The sequence below is a fragment of the Sus scrofa genome, chromosome 15 (assembly GCF_054392235.1).
Source record: "Sus scrofa isolate SSC_HxYL_T2T_F1_AM1 chromosome 15, Sscrofa_HxYL_maternal_Yorkshire_Landrace_v2.0, whole genome shotgun sequence".
Taxonomy (NCBI): Eukaryota; Metazoa; Chordata; class Mammalia; order Artiodactyla; family Suidae; genus Sus; species Sus scrofa.
This window is the reverse complement of record NC_139397.1, coordinates 79,191,554-79,209,148: the sequence shown is the minus strand read 5'-3', so window position 1 is coordinate 79,209,148 and position 17,595 is coordinate 79,191,554. Positions and strand designations below refer to the sequence as shown.

The following is a 17,595-nucleotide window of genomic DNA, read 5'->3' as shown; positions in this document are numbered from 1 at the left end:
TTTAGTTTTTTCAGATATATACCCAGGAGTGGAATTGCTGGGTTAGATAGTAATTCTAATTTTAGGTTTTTGAGAAAGCTTCTTTTGATATGCCTTTATCATCCTTGAGTATAGTTGAAAGATAATCTTCTGTGGGTTTCTCATTTATCTGTACTTCTTGTGGGAAGAAATTCTAACTGCGCTTTTGTTCTAGGTGGTCTTTTCAAGGATGTTTGTATAGCAAAGAGCTTGGAAGGTAAAGAGAGTAACCTCCTGCAGAGCAGAGGTCAGTTTGCTCACCATCTGGTGTTACCAAAATAATATCTCCTTCCAGGAGAAAGGTCAGGCAGTTTGCTTACTGCCCATTTTAAAAGTTCAGGTTACCTAAGCCCAGGGTTCCTCGGCTATGACACAGACTCACTGCCTGTGCAGCATCTACCTGTGTCAGGCCCCACAGGAATTGAGAGGTCAGGGCACTGACACAAGTATGAAGCTCCTGCTACTTGCTATACCATAACCAAAATAATTCTTTATACTTGATGTAGGAGTTTCGTGTCCTCTGTGGGCATTGCTGATCCATGGCTGGCTAATTTGTTAGTTTGCAAGTAGGGTAAAAACCCTTCAACCCTTCATAATTTTTAACAAATATATGCTTTTTATAACCAGAAGATATTTTATGATGATCCTGTACATTTCTTGCCTCGGCTCTAGAATCAGCCACTTCTTCAATAAGCCCTAGTTCTTTTCAAGTGGAAATAGTATTTAAAAGCCACATCTAGAGTTCCCGTCGTGGCACAGTGGTTAACGAATCCAACTAGGAACCATGAGGTTGTGTGTTTGATCCCTGGCCTTGCTCAGTGGGTTAAGGATCTGGCGTTGCCATGAGCTGTGGTATAGGTCGCAGACACAGTTCAGATCTGGCATTGCTGTGGCTCTGGCAGTAGGCTGGTGGCTACAGCTCCGATTAGGCCCCTAGCCTGGAAACCTCCATATGCCATGGAGGCAGCCTTACAAAAGGCAAAAAAAAGAAAAAAAAAAAAAAAAAAAAGGCGGAGTTCCTGTCGTGGCGCAGTGGTTAAGGAATCCGACTAGGAACCATGAGGTTGAGGGTTCGATCCCTGCCCTTGCTCAGTGGGTTAATGATCCAGTGTTGCGTGAGCTGTGCTGTAGGTTGCAGACGCGGCTCGGATCTTGCGTTGCTGTGGCTCTGGTGTAGGCCGGCGGCTACAGCTCTGATTCGACCCCTAGCCTGGGAACCTCCATATGCCGCGGGAGTGGCCCAAGAAATGGCAAAAAGACAAAAACAAAAAAAAAAACAAAAAAAAGGCCACATCTGAGTGTTAAATGTCCTCATTATTAACGTGCCACTGATCCCAGTCCCTCTCAGTGGACACAGAGTTGCATCTATTTTTTTATTTCTGTCTCTATCTAAATAAATTAAAAACCAGGAGTTCACACCAATGCCTCCAATAACCCAAGATCAAAAATTTATTCTAATTTTCTGTTTCTCTGTGTTTATACTTACCTTCTTCAACAGGAAAAAAAAAATCTGGCTTCTACTCTCTTTGAAATATTCACTTGTTTGGTTAATTTTTCTCTATAGTAAATCTCACAACTCTGCTGTCATTCTGTCTTCCACATGCATAGTTTCCTTTCTGATTAGATCTTATTCTCCATTTCACATTGAATGGATACTCTTCTCACGTCCTCAGAGTGAGGGTGAAGGGTGATTTTATAGATATTATAGCTTGAGTTCGCCAGAAGCACATCCTGAGATCAAGTTTAATGTGAAAGGTAGCTACTAGAAATCAACACTCATGGAAAAGAAGGGGAAGGGAGTATAATTGGCAGAGGGAGAAGCTGAACCACAATGTAGTTCTGGCAAAATCTTAACAACCCACTGGGACCTCTGGAATATAGCCAAAGTTGTCCCACAGTAACCCCAAGTGGCTACACGTTTATATTGCCACCTGACAAGTTATTGGGTATAGGATACCCTGAACATGATGTGTTGGACAATGCAATTGTTGGCAGCTGAGATTAACTCTGAAGGCACTGACAGGGCAGCAAGCCTTTCCTTGAAGAGGGATTGATATAGCTCATATCCATATCCATTACAGTCCACCCTATGTGCCACTCAGATACATTTTTTCAGGTGTATACATATGGATTTGGAGAGCTATTCTTCCAAGATTCTGATGTCTCTCTCTTCCCAAAAGAAACTTAGAAGGGAAAGGTCAGTGGGACAAATTACAGTCCCTAACACTAGAGCTGGTCTTAGGACAAAAGCTGATACTTATCATCTTCATCCTCCAATATTTATTCTAGATTACTCCTACCTCAGCACTGCTTCTGCTAGCTTTGGTGACTTATCTGATGGAGTTACCCAAATTCTCATACCTAAGGGATATAAGCTGCTGGACACTATGTTTTCTTGAGGCCAGGTTTCCTGACATGTTGCTTTATCATCACAGTTCAGTAAAGGGATAGAAAAAAACACTCAAGGAGTTCCCATTTTTACTCGGTGTGTTAAGAACCCAACTAGTATCCATGAGGATGCAGGTTCAATCCCTGGCCTCACTCAGTGGGTTAGGGACCTGGTGTTGCCTTGAGCTGCAATGAAGGTTGCAGATGTGGTTCAAATCTGGCATTGCCATGGCTATGGCTTAGGCTGTAGCTAAGGTTCTGATTTGACCCCTAGCCTGGGAATTTTCGTATGCTGTGGATTTGGCCCTAAAAAGACAAAAAAGAAAAAAGCACTCGAACATATTGTCTGGATGTCATACATATTTATCCCTGCCCCCATTGTGTATGAGCAGCTCTACTGCCTCCTGATAATGAGGGTCCATTATCCCTACCAAGATGGTAATTCTCTCCTTGTCTGACAGTCCTAGACATAAAATCCCTGCAGCGCCTAAGTGGTTGTTGTAGTCTGTATTTCAATGGGACACTTGCAGTGTCCCTGAACAAAAGTGGTCCTCTTCGGAAACCAGAAACTCTAACCCTATAGAGTCTAGAAAGGACAAAGTCCCAAGTGGGTCATTGAGAGAGATGATAATTGAGATCATTCCTGCTTCTGTCTCTTGGCTCCTAGACCTGTGCTTTAATCTTACTTGGAGATACAGTATTAAATAAAATTTTTGATTCAATCTTCCTGAAGATGGTTTCCTTTTCTTGCAAAGTGTTGCTTCTAAGCCAGCACTTTCAGCTAGCTTACAACTAGTTTCAACTGCATCCTCAGCAGGTCATTTTAATGCTCCAGCAGGCAGGTACTTCCGAGCAGTATGGTATGTGATAATACCAGTGGATCCAAAGATTACAGGCCCACTCCCATACCTCCTTTACAGTAAAGTGGGGTCCCATCTCTGATACAATATGATATAGCATTCTTTACATATTCTATAAATTCTTGGACAGTTATGGTGGCTGAAGACTTGCAGGCAGGAAAAGCAAACCTATTCCCAAAATATGTATTTATCCCCTTTATTTTTTTTTACTTTCATTTGCATTTATTTTTGAAATTTTTTTTCCCAGGCCATAAGTTGTTGTGTGTTTTTTTTCTACAGTTTCTTCTGGGATATCTTTTTCTTCTGTGCAACCTATTCTTCTGATTTAGGAATAATCTGCTCTTTTTCAGTGTGGATCGTCTCAATGTGGCAGGGAGAACACATTGTGGTAAGGGTAGTCTCCTCAAGGGTTGACTGATGCTTCTAATGCCCAACAGCAGATACCAATGTTGAGTCCCTGATATAGCAGTCAACCCTCAATGTGGTAAGGCTTGATCAGACCTTGAGCTCTGTAAGTCCTACACTGCATCTTGGGGGCTTTGTTCACCTGGATGTGCTCAATGACCAGAGAATCTACATTTAAGCCCTTAAATTCAGCATTACTCTCTGCATTTTTGAGCATGTGCAAGAAAAAGTCAGCATTCCTTTTGGGCCACTGACCCTGTGTCCAGCCCCACTGTTTGGCCTGGGCACACCTATCAACTTCACCATTGCAACGATGGAATGGCACACATTGCTTCTGTAGAATGACATCCTTCAGATACTTGGTGGCTTTTTGGACATGCATACCTTTATTGGCCTGACAGTTTCACGAGTGTTCTTAAAGTGAACACAAAGATTTCAACCTCTTGATTTGCATGATTTTGTGGGGTTTTCTGTGTCAGGCAAATAGCAAACCATTTTTAGAGGTCACCTCAGGCCGCTTACCAGAAAAAAAGCTGTTTTTTTTTTGTTTTTTTTTGTCTTTTTCCATTTCTTGGGCCCCTCCCGCGACATATGGAGGTTCCCAGGCTAGGGGTCGAATCAGAGCTGTAGCTGCCAGCCTACGCCAGAGCCATAGCAACGCAGGATCCGAGCCACGTCTGAAATCTACACCATAGTTCATGGCAACGCCAGATCGTTAACCCACTGAGCAAGGGCAGGGATCGAACCCTCAACCTCATGGTTCCTAGTCGTATTCGTTAACCACTGTGCCATGACGGGAACTCCTGTATTTATTCTTATCAGAGAAAGCCTCTGGCCTTTCTAGGGAAAAGGAGACTCAATGTAGTTAATCTGACACCAGCGATCCTCTTGAGGAATAGTACTATATCAGGGACTCAACATTGGTATCTGCTGTTGGGCATTTGATAGAATCAGCAGTCTATCCAGCCTTGCTAAGTGGGAACCCCTGCTTTGGACCCATGTATAGCATCCATCTCTTCTACCATGGCCACTACATTCATGTACCCAGTGAGCTAACACTGAAATAACTGGTGACAGGGACAGGTGGAATTACCTTGTCTACTTAGCTATTTAGATTTTCTTCCATGGTTGATGTTCTCTGGTGGGCTTTAGCATACAATTTAAAGATTTTCACACTTTGTTTCCATTCTCATATGTTCTTCCATTTCCCGTTCCATTCTTTTAATCTTACTCTTTCATGGGCGCCTGCCCTTGAGTCTAGATATATTGTAACCTCAGGCTACCTCTTTCACATAAAGTGGATAAACTGCTGCATTACCCAAAACTCTGCCCATTAGGAGAATTTTCCCTCACTACTGTCTTTCAAAGCCACTTCAGAATGAGGCTGCAGTGCAGCTGCTCCCATTTTTAAGCACCCACATACTAAGCTGTTCTATTTGTAAACCAAGCTTGGAGTTTTGCTTTCCCGTCAGCTGGTGATGAGAGATTCCGGATATGATCAAAGTGAGGTGAGGGACAGGTCCTGGGACACAGTAATGAAGGTCTGGGTTACATGCATGTGAAGCTTATTTTTTACTCTCTAGTCCTTCTCATGCTTGGGACTCATGCTCCTCTTACAACAAACTGCTTCAGGGCTCAAGAGGTTTGACTTACGGACTCTTATGTGAATCCAGCTATGACCTGAGGGCTCTATGTGAACCCAGCTCTTGATGGGCAGTTCTGGAGGCATAGCTATTTGGTGTCTTGTGATTAGGCATTCCATCTGTATCAATGCTGAATAGCATGCAGAAAAATTTTTTTAAGTGTATAATTCTCCCTGTACCTGAATCTCAGCAGTTTGCACTGTTATTCTCCCACTGGAGCTCGCCATAAGCCCTGCTACCACTTTGCATCGTTTCCCGTCACTGATGTCTCTGATATTATAGGATCTGCACGGTTTCATGACCCAAGCAGCAGGGCTGCTCGGATTTGCTGCAGAACTCTTTTTTTGCACTGGGACCTACTCAAAGCTGACAGTGTTTCTTATCATCTGGTACATGAGCTGGAGAAGTATTCTCTGATGTGGGATATACTGTCTTCTAGAACTGAGATCAACCTACAAGGCATAGAAGTTCCTTCTTTGTACGGGAGGTGCAAGATATAATGATTTTTTTTTTTTTTTTGGAAGGTATGTCCTGGAATATCCCTAACTATAAAACTACAATTTTTTACTTATATATCAGGGATACCATTCTTTATAGAGTTTAATCTCACATGGAGCAGATGTGCCTCACAAGTGCTCCAGTATGCTCACCACTTCTTGTTCCCTAGTCCCATTTAGCCTAATATCATTGATGTAATGGATCAATGTGAAGTTCTAGAATATGTCTTGATGGGCCAGATCTCTTTGGACTATATTCTTATAGAAAGCAGAAAATTAACATTGCTTTGGGGATGAAGTGTAAATATGTATTATTACCCATTCTATTTAAATACAAACTATTCCTGATACTGTTTTTTAATCACAATGTAAAAGATGCATTTTCCAAGCCAATAACCACATATTGTGTACCTGAAACCATGTTGATCTGCTCTAGGAAATATACTACTCATATCTAGCATGGTGGCTTCATTTAGGGGGAGAGTTTGTTTGCAATGAATTGTCATTTTCCAAGATCTCTTTGGTTTCTTCTGGGAGCCAGATCGGCAAATTAAATGGAGTTGAGACAGAGTCCATAATCCCTATATTTTTTTATATCTTTAGAGATGGCACTGATTTTTGCCCTCTCCCTGCCCTGGGGTTGTGTAATTGATTTTTGTGCCTGGATGAGTTTGGAGGGATGATGAAGTATTTTCAGAGGCTTATACTTAGACTTCCCCACTATGAGAGCCCTTACCCCTAAAGGCCAAGAACCCCAAGTTGGAGCTCTGTTAACTACTACATAGGTCAGTCGCAATTATAAATTTGGGGATCATAAAAATGACTGCTGGGGAGTTCCTGTGGAGCTGAGCAGGTTAAGGATCCATCATTGTCATGGCAGCTGTTTGGGTCACAGATATGACATGGATGTGATTCCTGGCCTTGGAACTTCTGTATGCCATAAGTGCAGCCAAAAAAAAAAAAAAAAAGACTGCTGGGTGGATCAACAGATCCTCTAGATTCACTGCAAGCAGGACCTTGGTCAAAATGCCATCAGCCTCCATTCTAACAGGGAGACTGTGATGATATTTTGTGTCTCTGAATATTAATATCAACTCAGTCCTGGGGTTCCCTTGTGGCACAGGGGGTTAAGGATCCAGCACTGTCACCGCAATGACTCATGTCACTGCTGTGGTGCAGGTTCAATTCCTGGCCAGGGAACTTCTGCATGCTTCAGGTGCAGCCAAAAAAAAAACACACAAACAAAACAAAACTCAGCCTTTTATTTCCCATAGTCTGCAAAATGATTTGGGATACCTAATTATACGTGACTACTCAATCAGTGGGTTTTGTATCTATAAACTAACTCAGGTCCAATAGCTGAGCAAGCGATCATAACTTTTAATCATCTTCAATCTAATGATCATCCTCCTTTGATTTTTTCTAACAATACAAGCTGGGTTTGACCTTTGTTGGATGACCATTTATTTTGCCCCTAGGAATACTACGCTCTCTTAACCATCTCCATTACTCTCTGCAGGCTCCCCCCACCCCCCAACCCACTCTGGGGCTACCCTGTGACTCTGTCACTTATTATGAAAATAACATGAAGGAGTTCCCACCATGGCTCAGCGGTTAACAAATCAGACTAGCATCCATGAGGATGTAGGTTCGATCCCTGGCCTTGCTCAGTGGGTTAAGGATCCAGAATTGCTGTGAGCTGTGGTGTAGGTTGTAGACATGGCTTGGTTCTTGTGTTGCTGTGGCTGTGGCAGTAGCATAGCTCCGATTTGACCCCTGGCCTAAGAACCTCCATATGCCAAGAGTGCAGCCCAAAAAAAAGAGAGAGAAAATTACATGCACATTGCTTCTGGCAGTGAAGTGCCACTACCTATTTTCTATTGTTTTAGAGTCCTAACCTCCTGCAGTTAGCATTGAACCTAATGCTGTAATGGCCTCCCCTCTGTTAACCCTGTCTTATAAACCTTTAAGGAATGTTTGTACTCCTCTCACCAATGCCTTACTCGTGGCCTTGACAATGATGAGTCCAGTAGTCTTTCCCATAACACATATCATCCAGTGTTTCTTCCAAACTTCCAGAGATACCCATTTCAGGATGTCCATTTCCCTGAACCTTTTAATGCATTTCTCCACGGCCTACCATAGTAATTCTGGCACTTCAACTTCATGTAGCATGACCCATCGTTTTTTCCATGCTTCTGAAATCCATATTAGTGGTGAGTTCATACTCTCTCCTCAGGTCCTTGATAGGGTGTTAAATTTTATATTTTGAAAGAGTGTCCACAAATCAATCAACTCTCCCCTGTCCAATATGCTTGGTGGAGCCTGCTTGGTGGAACAGCCCCAGAATCCAGTCCTAGCTCCTACTAATACATTCTAATTATATTTTGCAACTTCTTGGGTAGAATCCCTTTCCTTCCTTATCAGGCCCAGCATGTTCCTAGATCTGTGATATAGGAACTTAACCCTAGCTATAGGCCTAATGGCCAGGAAGGGGAATGGGGGCAGATCATCAGAAAAGGGCATCATGCAGAGGGAAAGGCCTCTGCATGGGGTTTTCAAACAAGGAAAGAGTGGTAGTTCCTAATGAGTGAAATTGTCACTTCTGCAGGCCAGGAGGATTCAGAAAAGCCTGGGGTTCAAAATCTTAAGTAACATCTACTTAAATGTCCCCAGCTCAATTGTAGTTTTCTACTTTTCCTATCATAGCCCTGTCATAACAGAATTGCCTTGATTTAGCATTTAATCTTTCCCCATTATTTTATCAACTTAAAAAACAAAAAGCCTCTGTGTCAATACACATATAAGTGGACACACAGGCATGTACATGCCAATGGAGTTCATGAGCATTTACAAAATTTCTGGAAGGAAGTATCAAACTTATAACAGTGGTTAGACATATGGAAGGGGGTAAAATGGGAAGATGTGGAGAGAAGAACCGGAACAGGTATTGTAAATTCTTTCATGCTGTCTGAATTTTTTTTTTTTTTACAAGCATTTGTATGAGAAAATTTTAAATGATCATTGGCTTAGGGGGAGAGAACTGAAAGAAGAAGACCTTAGCTATGTTCTTAATCCCCCCCCCAGGAGAGTGATCTCACTTGACCCCATCCCAAGGGGAAAGGAGGGATGGGTGAAGGCCACTGTGCAGTGAACCAGCCTCCTGCTCCTGGAGAAGGTTGAGATGAGGGGGAAAGGTTTATTATTTGTGCTAACACACACACACCCTTTCATTCATCCTACAGAAGGGGACTAAGAGCTTTCAGAAGGCAACTCAAATCCAGGGGCACAGAAATTGCACCAGAAGCAAATCAGCCTGGATGCCCGTTATGGAGGATGATTCAGCAGGGGGTGGTCGGTGAGTGATACCACAGGAGCAGTTGAATCTGTGCATTAACAACTCTTCTTGGCATTTTGGCAAGTTAGTGGGAGAGAAAAGGGCCAAAAAAATCTATATAAATAGAGTGAAGTTTCTGTTTCTTACAGCTTTTGGTTAGACAGATTTTCAGTACATTTGACAAATGTATTTAGGGTGGTGTATTAGCTTCCTGCAGCTGCTGTAACAAATTACTGCAAACCTTGTGGCTTCGAACAACAGAAATTTGTTCTCTTACAGTCCTGCAGGCCAGAAACCCAAAGTCAGTTTCACCAAGTGGAAATCAAGGCTTTGGCAGGGCCACAGTCTGGACGATCTGGGGAAGAATCATTTCCATGCCTGTGTCTGGCTTCTTGTGGCTGTCAGTATTTCTCAGCTTGTGACTGCATCTCTCTGATCCCCTTCTGCCTTCATATTGCCTTCTCCTCTGTGTGTGGGTGTAGTCTCCCTCTGCCTTTCTCTAATGAAGATACTTGCAGCATTTGGGGCCCACCTAGATGATAATAATTAGGGCCCTCCCAGGATTATCTCCTCATCTCAAGATCCATCACTTAATCACATCTGCAAAACCCCTATTTCCTTATTCCTTATTGTTCACATATGCAATCAGCTCTGGGGGCTCTGGCTTTTTGAAGAGCAGTCTGCTTCTTAGAGCCACAAATTGAGAAACAATAGGAGTTTCTGCTATCTGCCAGTCAGAAGGGATTAAGATATCATGGATAGAGAAAGTAATCAGTGGTTTCCAAATTGAGCTCTAGGAGTTCCCATTGTGGCTCAGCAGTAACAAACTTGACTAGTATCCATGAGGATGTGGTTTCGAGCACTAGCCCCACTCAGTGGGTTAAGGATCCGGTGATGCCATGAACTGTGGTGTAGGTTGCAGATGTAACTTGGATCTGGCGTTGCTGTGGCTGTGGTGTAGGCCATCAACTGCAGCTCTGATTGGACCCTTAGACCGGGAAGTTCCATATGCCATGGGTGCAACCCTAAAAAGAAAAAACAAACAAACAAACCAAAAAACTTGAGCTCTAGACAAGCTCTAGACAAGTTCTTGAGCCCCTCCCATCCCTGACCCACTGAAGCAGAATTTCCTCATCTGATTCTCCTCTTTCCTAAAGGCATAGAGTAGATACTGGTATATAGGCTCCAGTTCAGTCAAGCTGTTTCTCACATAGGCAACTCCATGTAGCTGAGTTTTGGATAATCAGCAGGGATTAATTTGTCTAATCATGTAGGATCCACCAAAAAGTCAAATTGGAGTTTTAAAATGTAGCTAACATTTATTGGGCATTTATTATATTCCCTAGTACTGAGCAAATTCCCTCAAGTGTATTTAATTCTCAAAGCTAACTTTGGTTGTATCCTATATAAACTAATAAAAAGGATTTATCAGATGGCCTCTGGACTGGCTCACAGACCAGAAGAGCTGCAAGGTTAGGAAAGACAGAAGTGACAACAGTTCTGAGAAACTCAGAAACAACTCTTAGTGCTTTCTGTTCTGCAAATGAGTTCATTTGCATCCTTTTTAGATTCCACATATAAGTGATATCAGATGATATTTGTCTTTCACTGTCAAACTTAACTTCACTTAGCATGATAATCTCTATATCCACTCATGTTACTGCAAATGGCATTATTTCATTCCTTTTTGTGGCTGAGTCATATTCCATTATATATACATATATACCATATTTTATTTATCCATTCCTCTATTGGCATGCATTTAGGTTGACTCCATGTTTTGGCTATTGTGAATAGTACTGCAATGAACATTGGGGTGTATGTATATTCTCAATAAAAAACAGATTTTGAAGCAGTTTCCACATGAAGTTGCCTGGAAGAGTGATGGTATTTTAGTGAATTATTTTGAGACCCAGAAAAGTATTTGTACAGAGTGAGAGCTTCCTCTGCTCATTTATTTGGTGAGTACTTTGTGAGCATATATTTGATTGCTAAGCATGGGGGATGCAGTGTTGAATAGGTTGGGCACATTTTATAACCAGTCTGGTTGCAGAAACAAAAACTCAAAGAAGATTAAATCAAACAGTGTTTATTGACACAAGGGAATGGGCAATCTAAGGGAGAAAGTCTTTAGCAAAACTAGATGCAGTGCTGTCAGAGCTTCTCTCTGCCTCTCCATCTTCAGCTTCTATCCCCTGTGTGTTAGCTTCATTCACCCAGAGGATCCCTCCATGTGAGGACAGAGATGACCACCAGCACCACCAGGCCTGCATCACCCCAACAACTTGCAAGAGCAAGGGAAGAAAAAAACCCTCTTTTCTCCCAGCATTTATGGAAATGCTGAAAAAGAAAATCTGACTGGACTTTTGTTGATCATGTGCTGAACAACAAGCTAGCTTTTCCCATCACTGTGACTGGGGAAATGATGTACACATTCTGACCTGCTCTTCTGACTCCTGTGTCCATTCCTATGGTGGAATTTGTGGGGCCACATGATTGACAGACCCACCAGAATCACACAGAGTAAACTAAAAGCACTCCCCCCAAATAAAAGAGAAGTACTGTTGCAGAAAAAAAAAAAGGGAGAAGGGATAGCAGGTAGAAAAAAAAATCACATTACATACAAACCACAGTTTCTGGCACTCATGACCTAGAGATTCCATCTTAAAGCTTTTTCTGTATGCACCGGTCATAATCCTAGGACCAGAAGTACAAGCTGATCTTCCCTCTAAAGGAGAAAGTAAAAAAGCACATGAAACCCTGTGTACAGATCAGCCAGCTGGAGAGGCTGAAAAGTGAATCTATACCAGCACATTCAAAGTAGAATCTACCAACCAGGGGCAACATTATCACCTGAGAGTCTGTTTGAAATGCAGATCCTTCATCCCCACCTCATCATGTCAATCAGAATATTTCTTTATCATTCTTACACATGCTGAAGTCTGGTCTATACTAGAGTCTGCAAAATGAAAGGAATTCCAGAAGGGATGCTGCAAAAAAATAAGATCATGTGGGAGTGAAGTGAATCAAAACTAGGATGAAACATAAATAATAAAAGTGTGAAATAAAGGGAGAAAGGGAAAGAAAGAAAAGCAAAGACATCCACAGTAGCAGAAGCAGGATTTGGATGAATGAGGCATGTTCTCAGGGGTCAGGCGTAGCTTTCAAGCCTACAGGCAACCTTACCCTCTTGTATCTGAGGGTTTTGTGTAGCAGTGGTGACTCTACAGCACGAAGGTAGAAAGAGCATGGGCTTAGGAGGCAGAAAGGCTTGAGTGTGAATTCTCATTTTGCCACCTCTCTGATACCAGTCTTCTAATCTATAAATTGAGGATAATGATATCTTCCTCATAGTATCCTCCTGAGCCTTGAGGGAGAGCCTAGCAAAACTGTTGTTTATTGTGTTAGTTGCCTTTATTTCTCTTAACCTTTTTTTTTTTTTTTTTTTTTTTTTTTTTTTTTTGTCTTTTTAGGGCTGCACCTGTGGCATATGGAGGTTCTCAGGCTAGGGGTCTAATTGGAGCTGTAACTGCCAGCCTACACCACAGCCACAGCAAAGCCAGATCCCAGCCGCATCTGCGACCTACACCACAGCTCACGGCAACACCGGATCCTTAACCCACTGAGCGAGGCCAGGGATCGAACCCACAACCTCATGGTTCCTAGTCGGATTCACTTCCACTGCACCACAATGGGAAATCCTCTTAACCCTTTCTATGGAATGAAGACTAAGAGTTAGAAAGAATATGGAAAGAGATAGTTTGGGCCTTAATAGGAAAAAGAGCTTTGTAACACTTTGAGTCACACTAGCCTGATGATCTATGCCTTGTTATGCACTGAATGTTTGTGTCCCCCCAAAATTTATATGCTGAAACCCAAACCCCCAGTGTAACTGCATTTGCAGATAAGGCCTTTATAGAGGCAATTAAGGTGAAATGAGATTGTAAAGGTGGAACCCTGATCCAAGAGGATTAGTGTCCTTGGAAGAACAGATACCAGAGAGCTTGTTCCCTCTCCACCATGTGTGAATGGAGCAGAGAGAGCTCTCACAGGGAACAGATCCCTGCTGGCACCTTGATCTTGGACTTTCAAGCTTCCACAGCTATAAGAAAATCAGTTTCTCTTGTGTAAGCCACCTGGCCTATGTATGATATTTTATTATTGCAGCTGGAACAAACTAAGGTCCTCCCCTCACTGGAATCATTAAAACAAGGTGACAGTCACCTCTCAAAGATACAGAGGAACTTTCTGCAGGAAGACCGTGCATGAGAGCAAACTATCTCTAAAAGTCTATCCCAGGGCTTCTCAACGGTGGCTGCACATTAGAATCACCTGGGGAACTTTAAAAAAAATACTGATGCCCAAGCTCTCCTTCCCAGGACAATTAAATCAGGATTTCTGGGTGTGTGCGTTTTTAAATAATGTCCCAGGTGATTTTAATGTACAGTCAAGGCAAGGCTGAAAATCACTCCCTTAAGAAATATGAGACCCTTTCCAACTGTGAGTTACTGGTGTGTTTTTTTAAATAAATTTTTAATGGTGTTCTTTTATTTATTTATTTTGTCTTTTCTAGGGCCATCCCTGTGGCATATGGAGGTTCCCAGGCTAGGGGTCTAATTGGAGCTGTAGCCGCTGGCGTACACCGGAGCCACAGTAATGCGGGATCTGAGCCATGTCTGCAACCTACATCACAGCTCATGGCAACGCCAGATCCTTAACCTGATGAGCGAGGTCAGGGATTGAACCCGAAACCTCATGGTTCCTAGTCAGGTTCGTTAACCACCACGCCATGACGGGAACTCCTGAGTTACTGTTCGTTTACAAAGACTTACATCTGATGATATCAGGGGGAATGTGTCATGAACCTCATTTTATATATATGGAAGAGGGAAGAGATAGCATTGTGAAGGTGCTCCCCATGTCATAAGTGAGCTGATGGTGAAGATATACTATCTTCCTGTCTGTGACCTTTGGAACGCTCTAATGAGATGCAAATACTCTGTAGCAGTGTAGTAAATGTCTGTTGTTTTTGCTAGGCCAGCATCCCTGCCTTTGTTTTGGAAGAAGCTTGTCTTTTAAGGGGACTGCAGCTCTCTAATTCTATGCAGTCTTACTAGGACTGTCAATAACAGCTCCCCCCCAAATGACTCAAACTAAGCCAATCAGACTCTTTCTTCAGGGAGAATGACAGTAGGAATCTAGGTTGGTGTAGTATCTTGTGCCCATGGCACTACCTAAAAAAACCTCCTATACTTCTTAGTAAGATCATGTAGCTTCCTGCTTTCCTTTCTTTCCAAGCCCTGGCTCTCAGCATTTCCTTTAATTTTGTGAACTACAGAGTCTGCTTCCAATAAATTCCTTTTTCCACTTGGTGAGTCAAACCCTCTTTCAGTTGCTTGTAGAACTGGATCAAAAATTGGTACCTGGAAGTGGATACTGCAAAAACAGACTTTTAGTTGTGGAAATAGCAGAAGTAGGTAGGTTCGAGGCAGTGAGAATTCTCTAATTCAGCTAAGAAAGTTGAAGCCAGTTCTCTTTCTTGAAATTCTCAGTTTTCACATGCACCAATATATTTTCCTTTTTGCTCAGTCTAGTCCTGAGCAAATGTAATATAAATGACTTATTTAAAACGCAAGGACTTATACTAGTAAGGTGTTCTTTGTAGTTAGTTGGGGGATTTTTTAACCCATCAGAGTAGCCTCTATGTACAGCAAGACCTGGCCCAAACCAAGCCTTTTGCTTTTAGAGCCCTCAAGCTAATCAACTGGAAATCTAGATACAGACAGAAGTATCCACCCAAACTCCCTATCTTTCTAAGATTACCAGAAAGAGCCCATGAAAAGCAAAAAGCAGAGTACAGCAGGTGGATATCATAATAATGATGATGGCTACCATTCGTTAAGTCTTTACTATGTGCTAGACACTGGGCTATTATGTCATTTAATCCTGGAAGACCAGAAGACCAATACTATTTTGTTGTGTTTTGTTTTTAAGGTTGAGCTGCAGATACCCAGAACTGAATTGATTTAATGAGTTATTGTTTTCTGTTACTAGCATGATATAATCATCTGTCTAGACATGATCCCTCTTTTTTCTTATCTCCTTTATCCCTCATCCCTGAGTGTATCTAATGTGTGTCCTTCCAATCTATTTTCCATAGACTTACAGATCCACTAAAATATGTAGTGTAGTGTCTGCTTTTAAAATGTATATAAATGGATCATACTCCACATCTCACTCTGCAGTTTGCTTTTTTTATTCAGCATTAAATTTCTGAGATCCATCCATGTTGGTATATATAGATAGAGCTAGTTCATCTGTTTAAAGTGCTCCAATGTATACTATCATATTAATATACTATACCTTACTTATGATTTCTTTCCTGAGGGATATCTAGACTGTTGCAAATTCTTTCCTATTGCACAAAGTGCTTCAGTGAATAATCTTGTGCACATCTCTCTTGATGTATGGTATAGTCTCTCTAGGATTTACCTAGAAGCGGAATTGCCGCACCTTAAGATTCATGCATTTCAGTTTTAGTAAATCCTGCCCAATTACTTTACAAAATAGCTTTACTAATTTACACTCCTACCAACAGTATGTGAAATTTCTTGGAATAGATATTATCTCCATTTTGCAGATGAGGAAACATACAGAATGTCCAAAGTTAAGCATTCTATCTGAACCATATCTATCTATCTAGCTCCAGAACTATACTATACAGTATATACTAAACAACAGTTGGACATGCAACTAACAGAACTTCCTAATGGGCTTAAGCAGTATGAGCATTTACCATCTCACTTAACAAAGACATGAGAGGGAGATGGTTCCAGAGCCACTCAGCAGCTCAGTTAGTCATCAGCAAGATGAGAGTTTTTCATTTCACCATCCATAGCTGTTGAATTTTCACTCTTTTCTACTTCCTCTCAGCCCTAGGATGGCTGACATTGCTCTGACATCACATCTGAGTTCAGAGCAGGAAAAGGGGGGAAGCAATGGCACTATGAAGCTCTCTTCATGTTCCTAATCTTTTTATAGGAAAGAAAAATGCCTTCCTTGAATCCTCACTCACCCCAGCCTACTTCCTTTTTTGTCTCACTGATCAGAACCCACTGTTGGGCCAGTCTTTAGGCAAAATAGAATGAGATGATTATGTCTGGTTTAGATCAACCATGACTCAGCCACTGGGGCTACAGGAAGGGTTTCTTTTCCTCGATTTCAAACCATCTCTATGTCTAAAACCTGTTCTATCAGCAAGAAAGAAACATCAATAACTGTTGGCTAGCAACTTGATTTTCTTCCATCTTTCTTTTTCTTTTCAGATTTTTTTTCTTATTTATTTATTTTTAGCTGGCTTCTGACTACTCAGCTGTTAAAACAGTCACTTTGTCTTTTCAACATACTTACAAGAAGACCAACAGATGGCCAACAGGCCAAATTTGAGTTGTGACCCCTACTGTATGCTCTCTCCCTAGGTGGACAGCATCCATTTTCACAGCTTCAATTACCATTTACATATTAATGAAACAGGAGGGAAGGGGGGCAGAGCACAACCCTTAAAAAAATGTCATACTCCTTGAGGATATGACAAAACCTGGTTAGAACCAACTAGGTCCAAGATGGTGGATGATTTGACTTCCAGTGGACCTTGAGCTTCATTGTACTCTATTGTAACACTTTAGCATGCTCAATGACATGCCCACAGGTGCTATGACAGTTCTAAGGCCGACCACATAAAGCCAAAAGGGAAAGTGGCGTGATTCCTGTAAACCCCTGCCCCTTCCTGGAAATAGTTGGAATAATCCTTCCACTCATTAGCCTATGAAATTGCCCAGCTCATAAAATTCACCACCTCATATTTCAGGGCCTATAACCTTTAGCCAGAGATGCCCACACTCTGTCTATGGAGTATGTTTCTCCTAGGGCTGCTCGCTCTCTCTCTCTCTCTCTCTGAGATAGCCCATACTTTGTCTATCTCTCAATAAATCTACTTCTTACCTATCACTTTTCCTCTTGCTGAATCCCTTCTGTGCTGAGACATAAAGCCCCTGAACTTCAGTTAAGTCCTGCGATTAGGTATGTGATTTTAATTAAAAAACTGTGGGTTCAAGTCCCAGTCTGGGTTTTGATCAGGTTTGAGTTCTAGCCAGTGGGTTTGAGTCCCAGTCTGGGTCTTGGCTGGGTTAGAGTCCCAGCACACGGGTTCGAATCTCAGTCTGAGGGCATGGTTTCAATAACCCCTAAATTTGTATTGCCAGCTTCCTCTTCTGAGCTTCAGATCCAATGTAACATAGCCTGCTTACATATTCCTAAGAAACATCAAACTCAAGATATCCAAAGCTAAGCTTTTCATTTTCCACCCAAACTTGCTCTTTTGTGGTGTATCCTGCCTCAGTGAATACCATTCCCTTCTACCAAGTTGCCCCAGTCAGAGCCCTTTGAGA

General features: G+C 42.0%; 1 protein-coding gene across 1 annotated transcript in view; it reads left to right on the top strand.

Annotated features, from left to right (window-relative positions):
• LOC146395931 (uncharacterized) overlaps positions 1-11,013 on the top strand; it is a 53,390-nt gene extending 42,377 nt beyond the window's left edge. The window contains exons 4-5 of the mRNA XM_085001211.1: positions 9,057-9,169; positions 9,428-11,013. Coding sequence (XP_084857337.1) covers positions 9,057-9,169; positions 9,428-9,584 — 270 coding nt within the window. The 3' untranslated portion in view covers positions 9,585-11,013. The remainder of the gene's footprint in view (positions 1-9,056; positions 9,170-9,427) is intronic.
• The last annotated feature ends 6,582 nt before the right edge of the window (positions 11,014-17,595 follow it).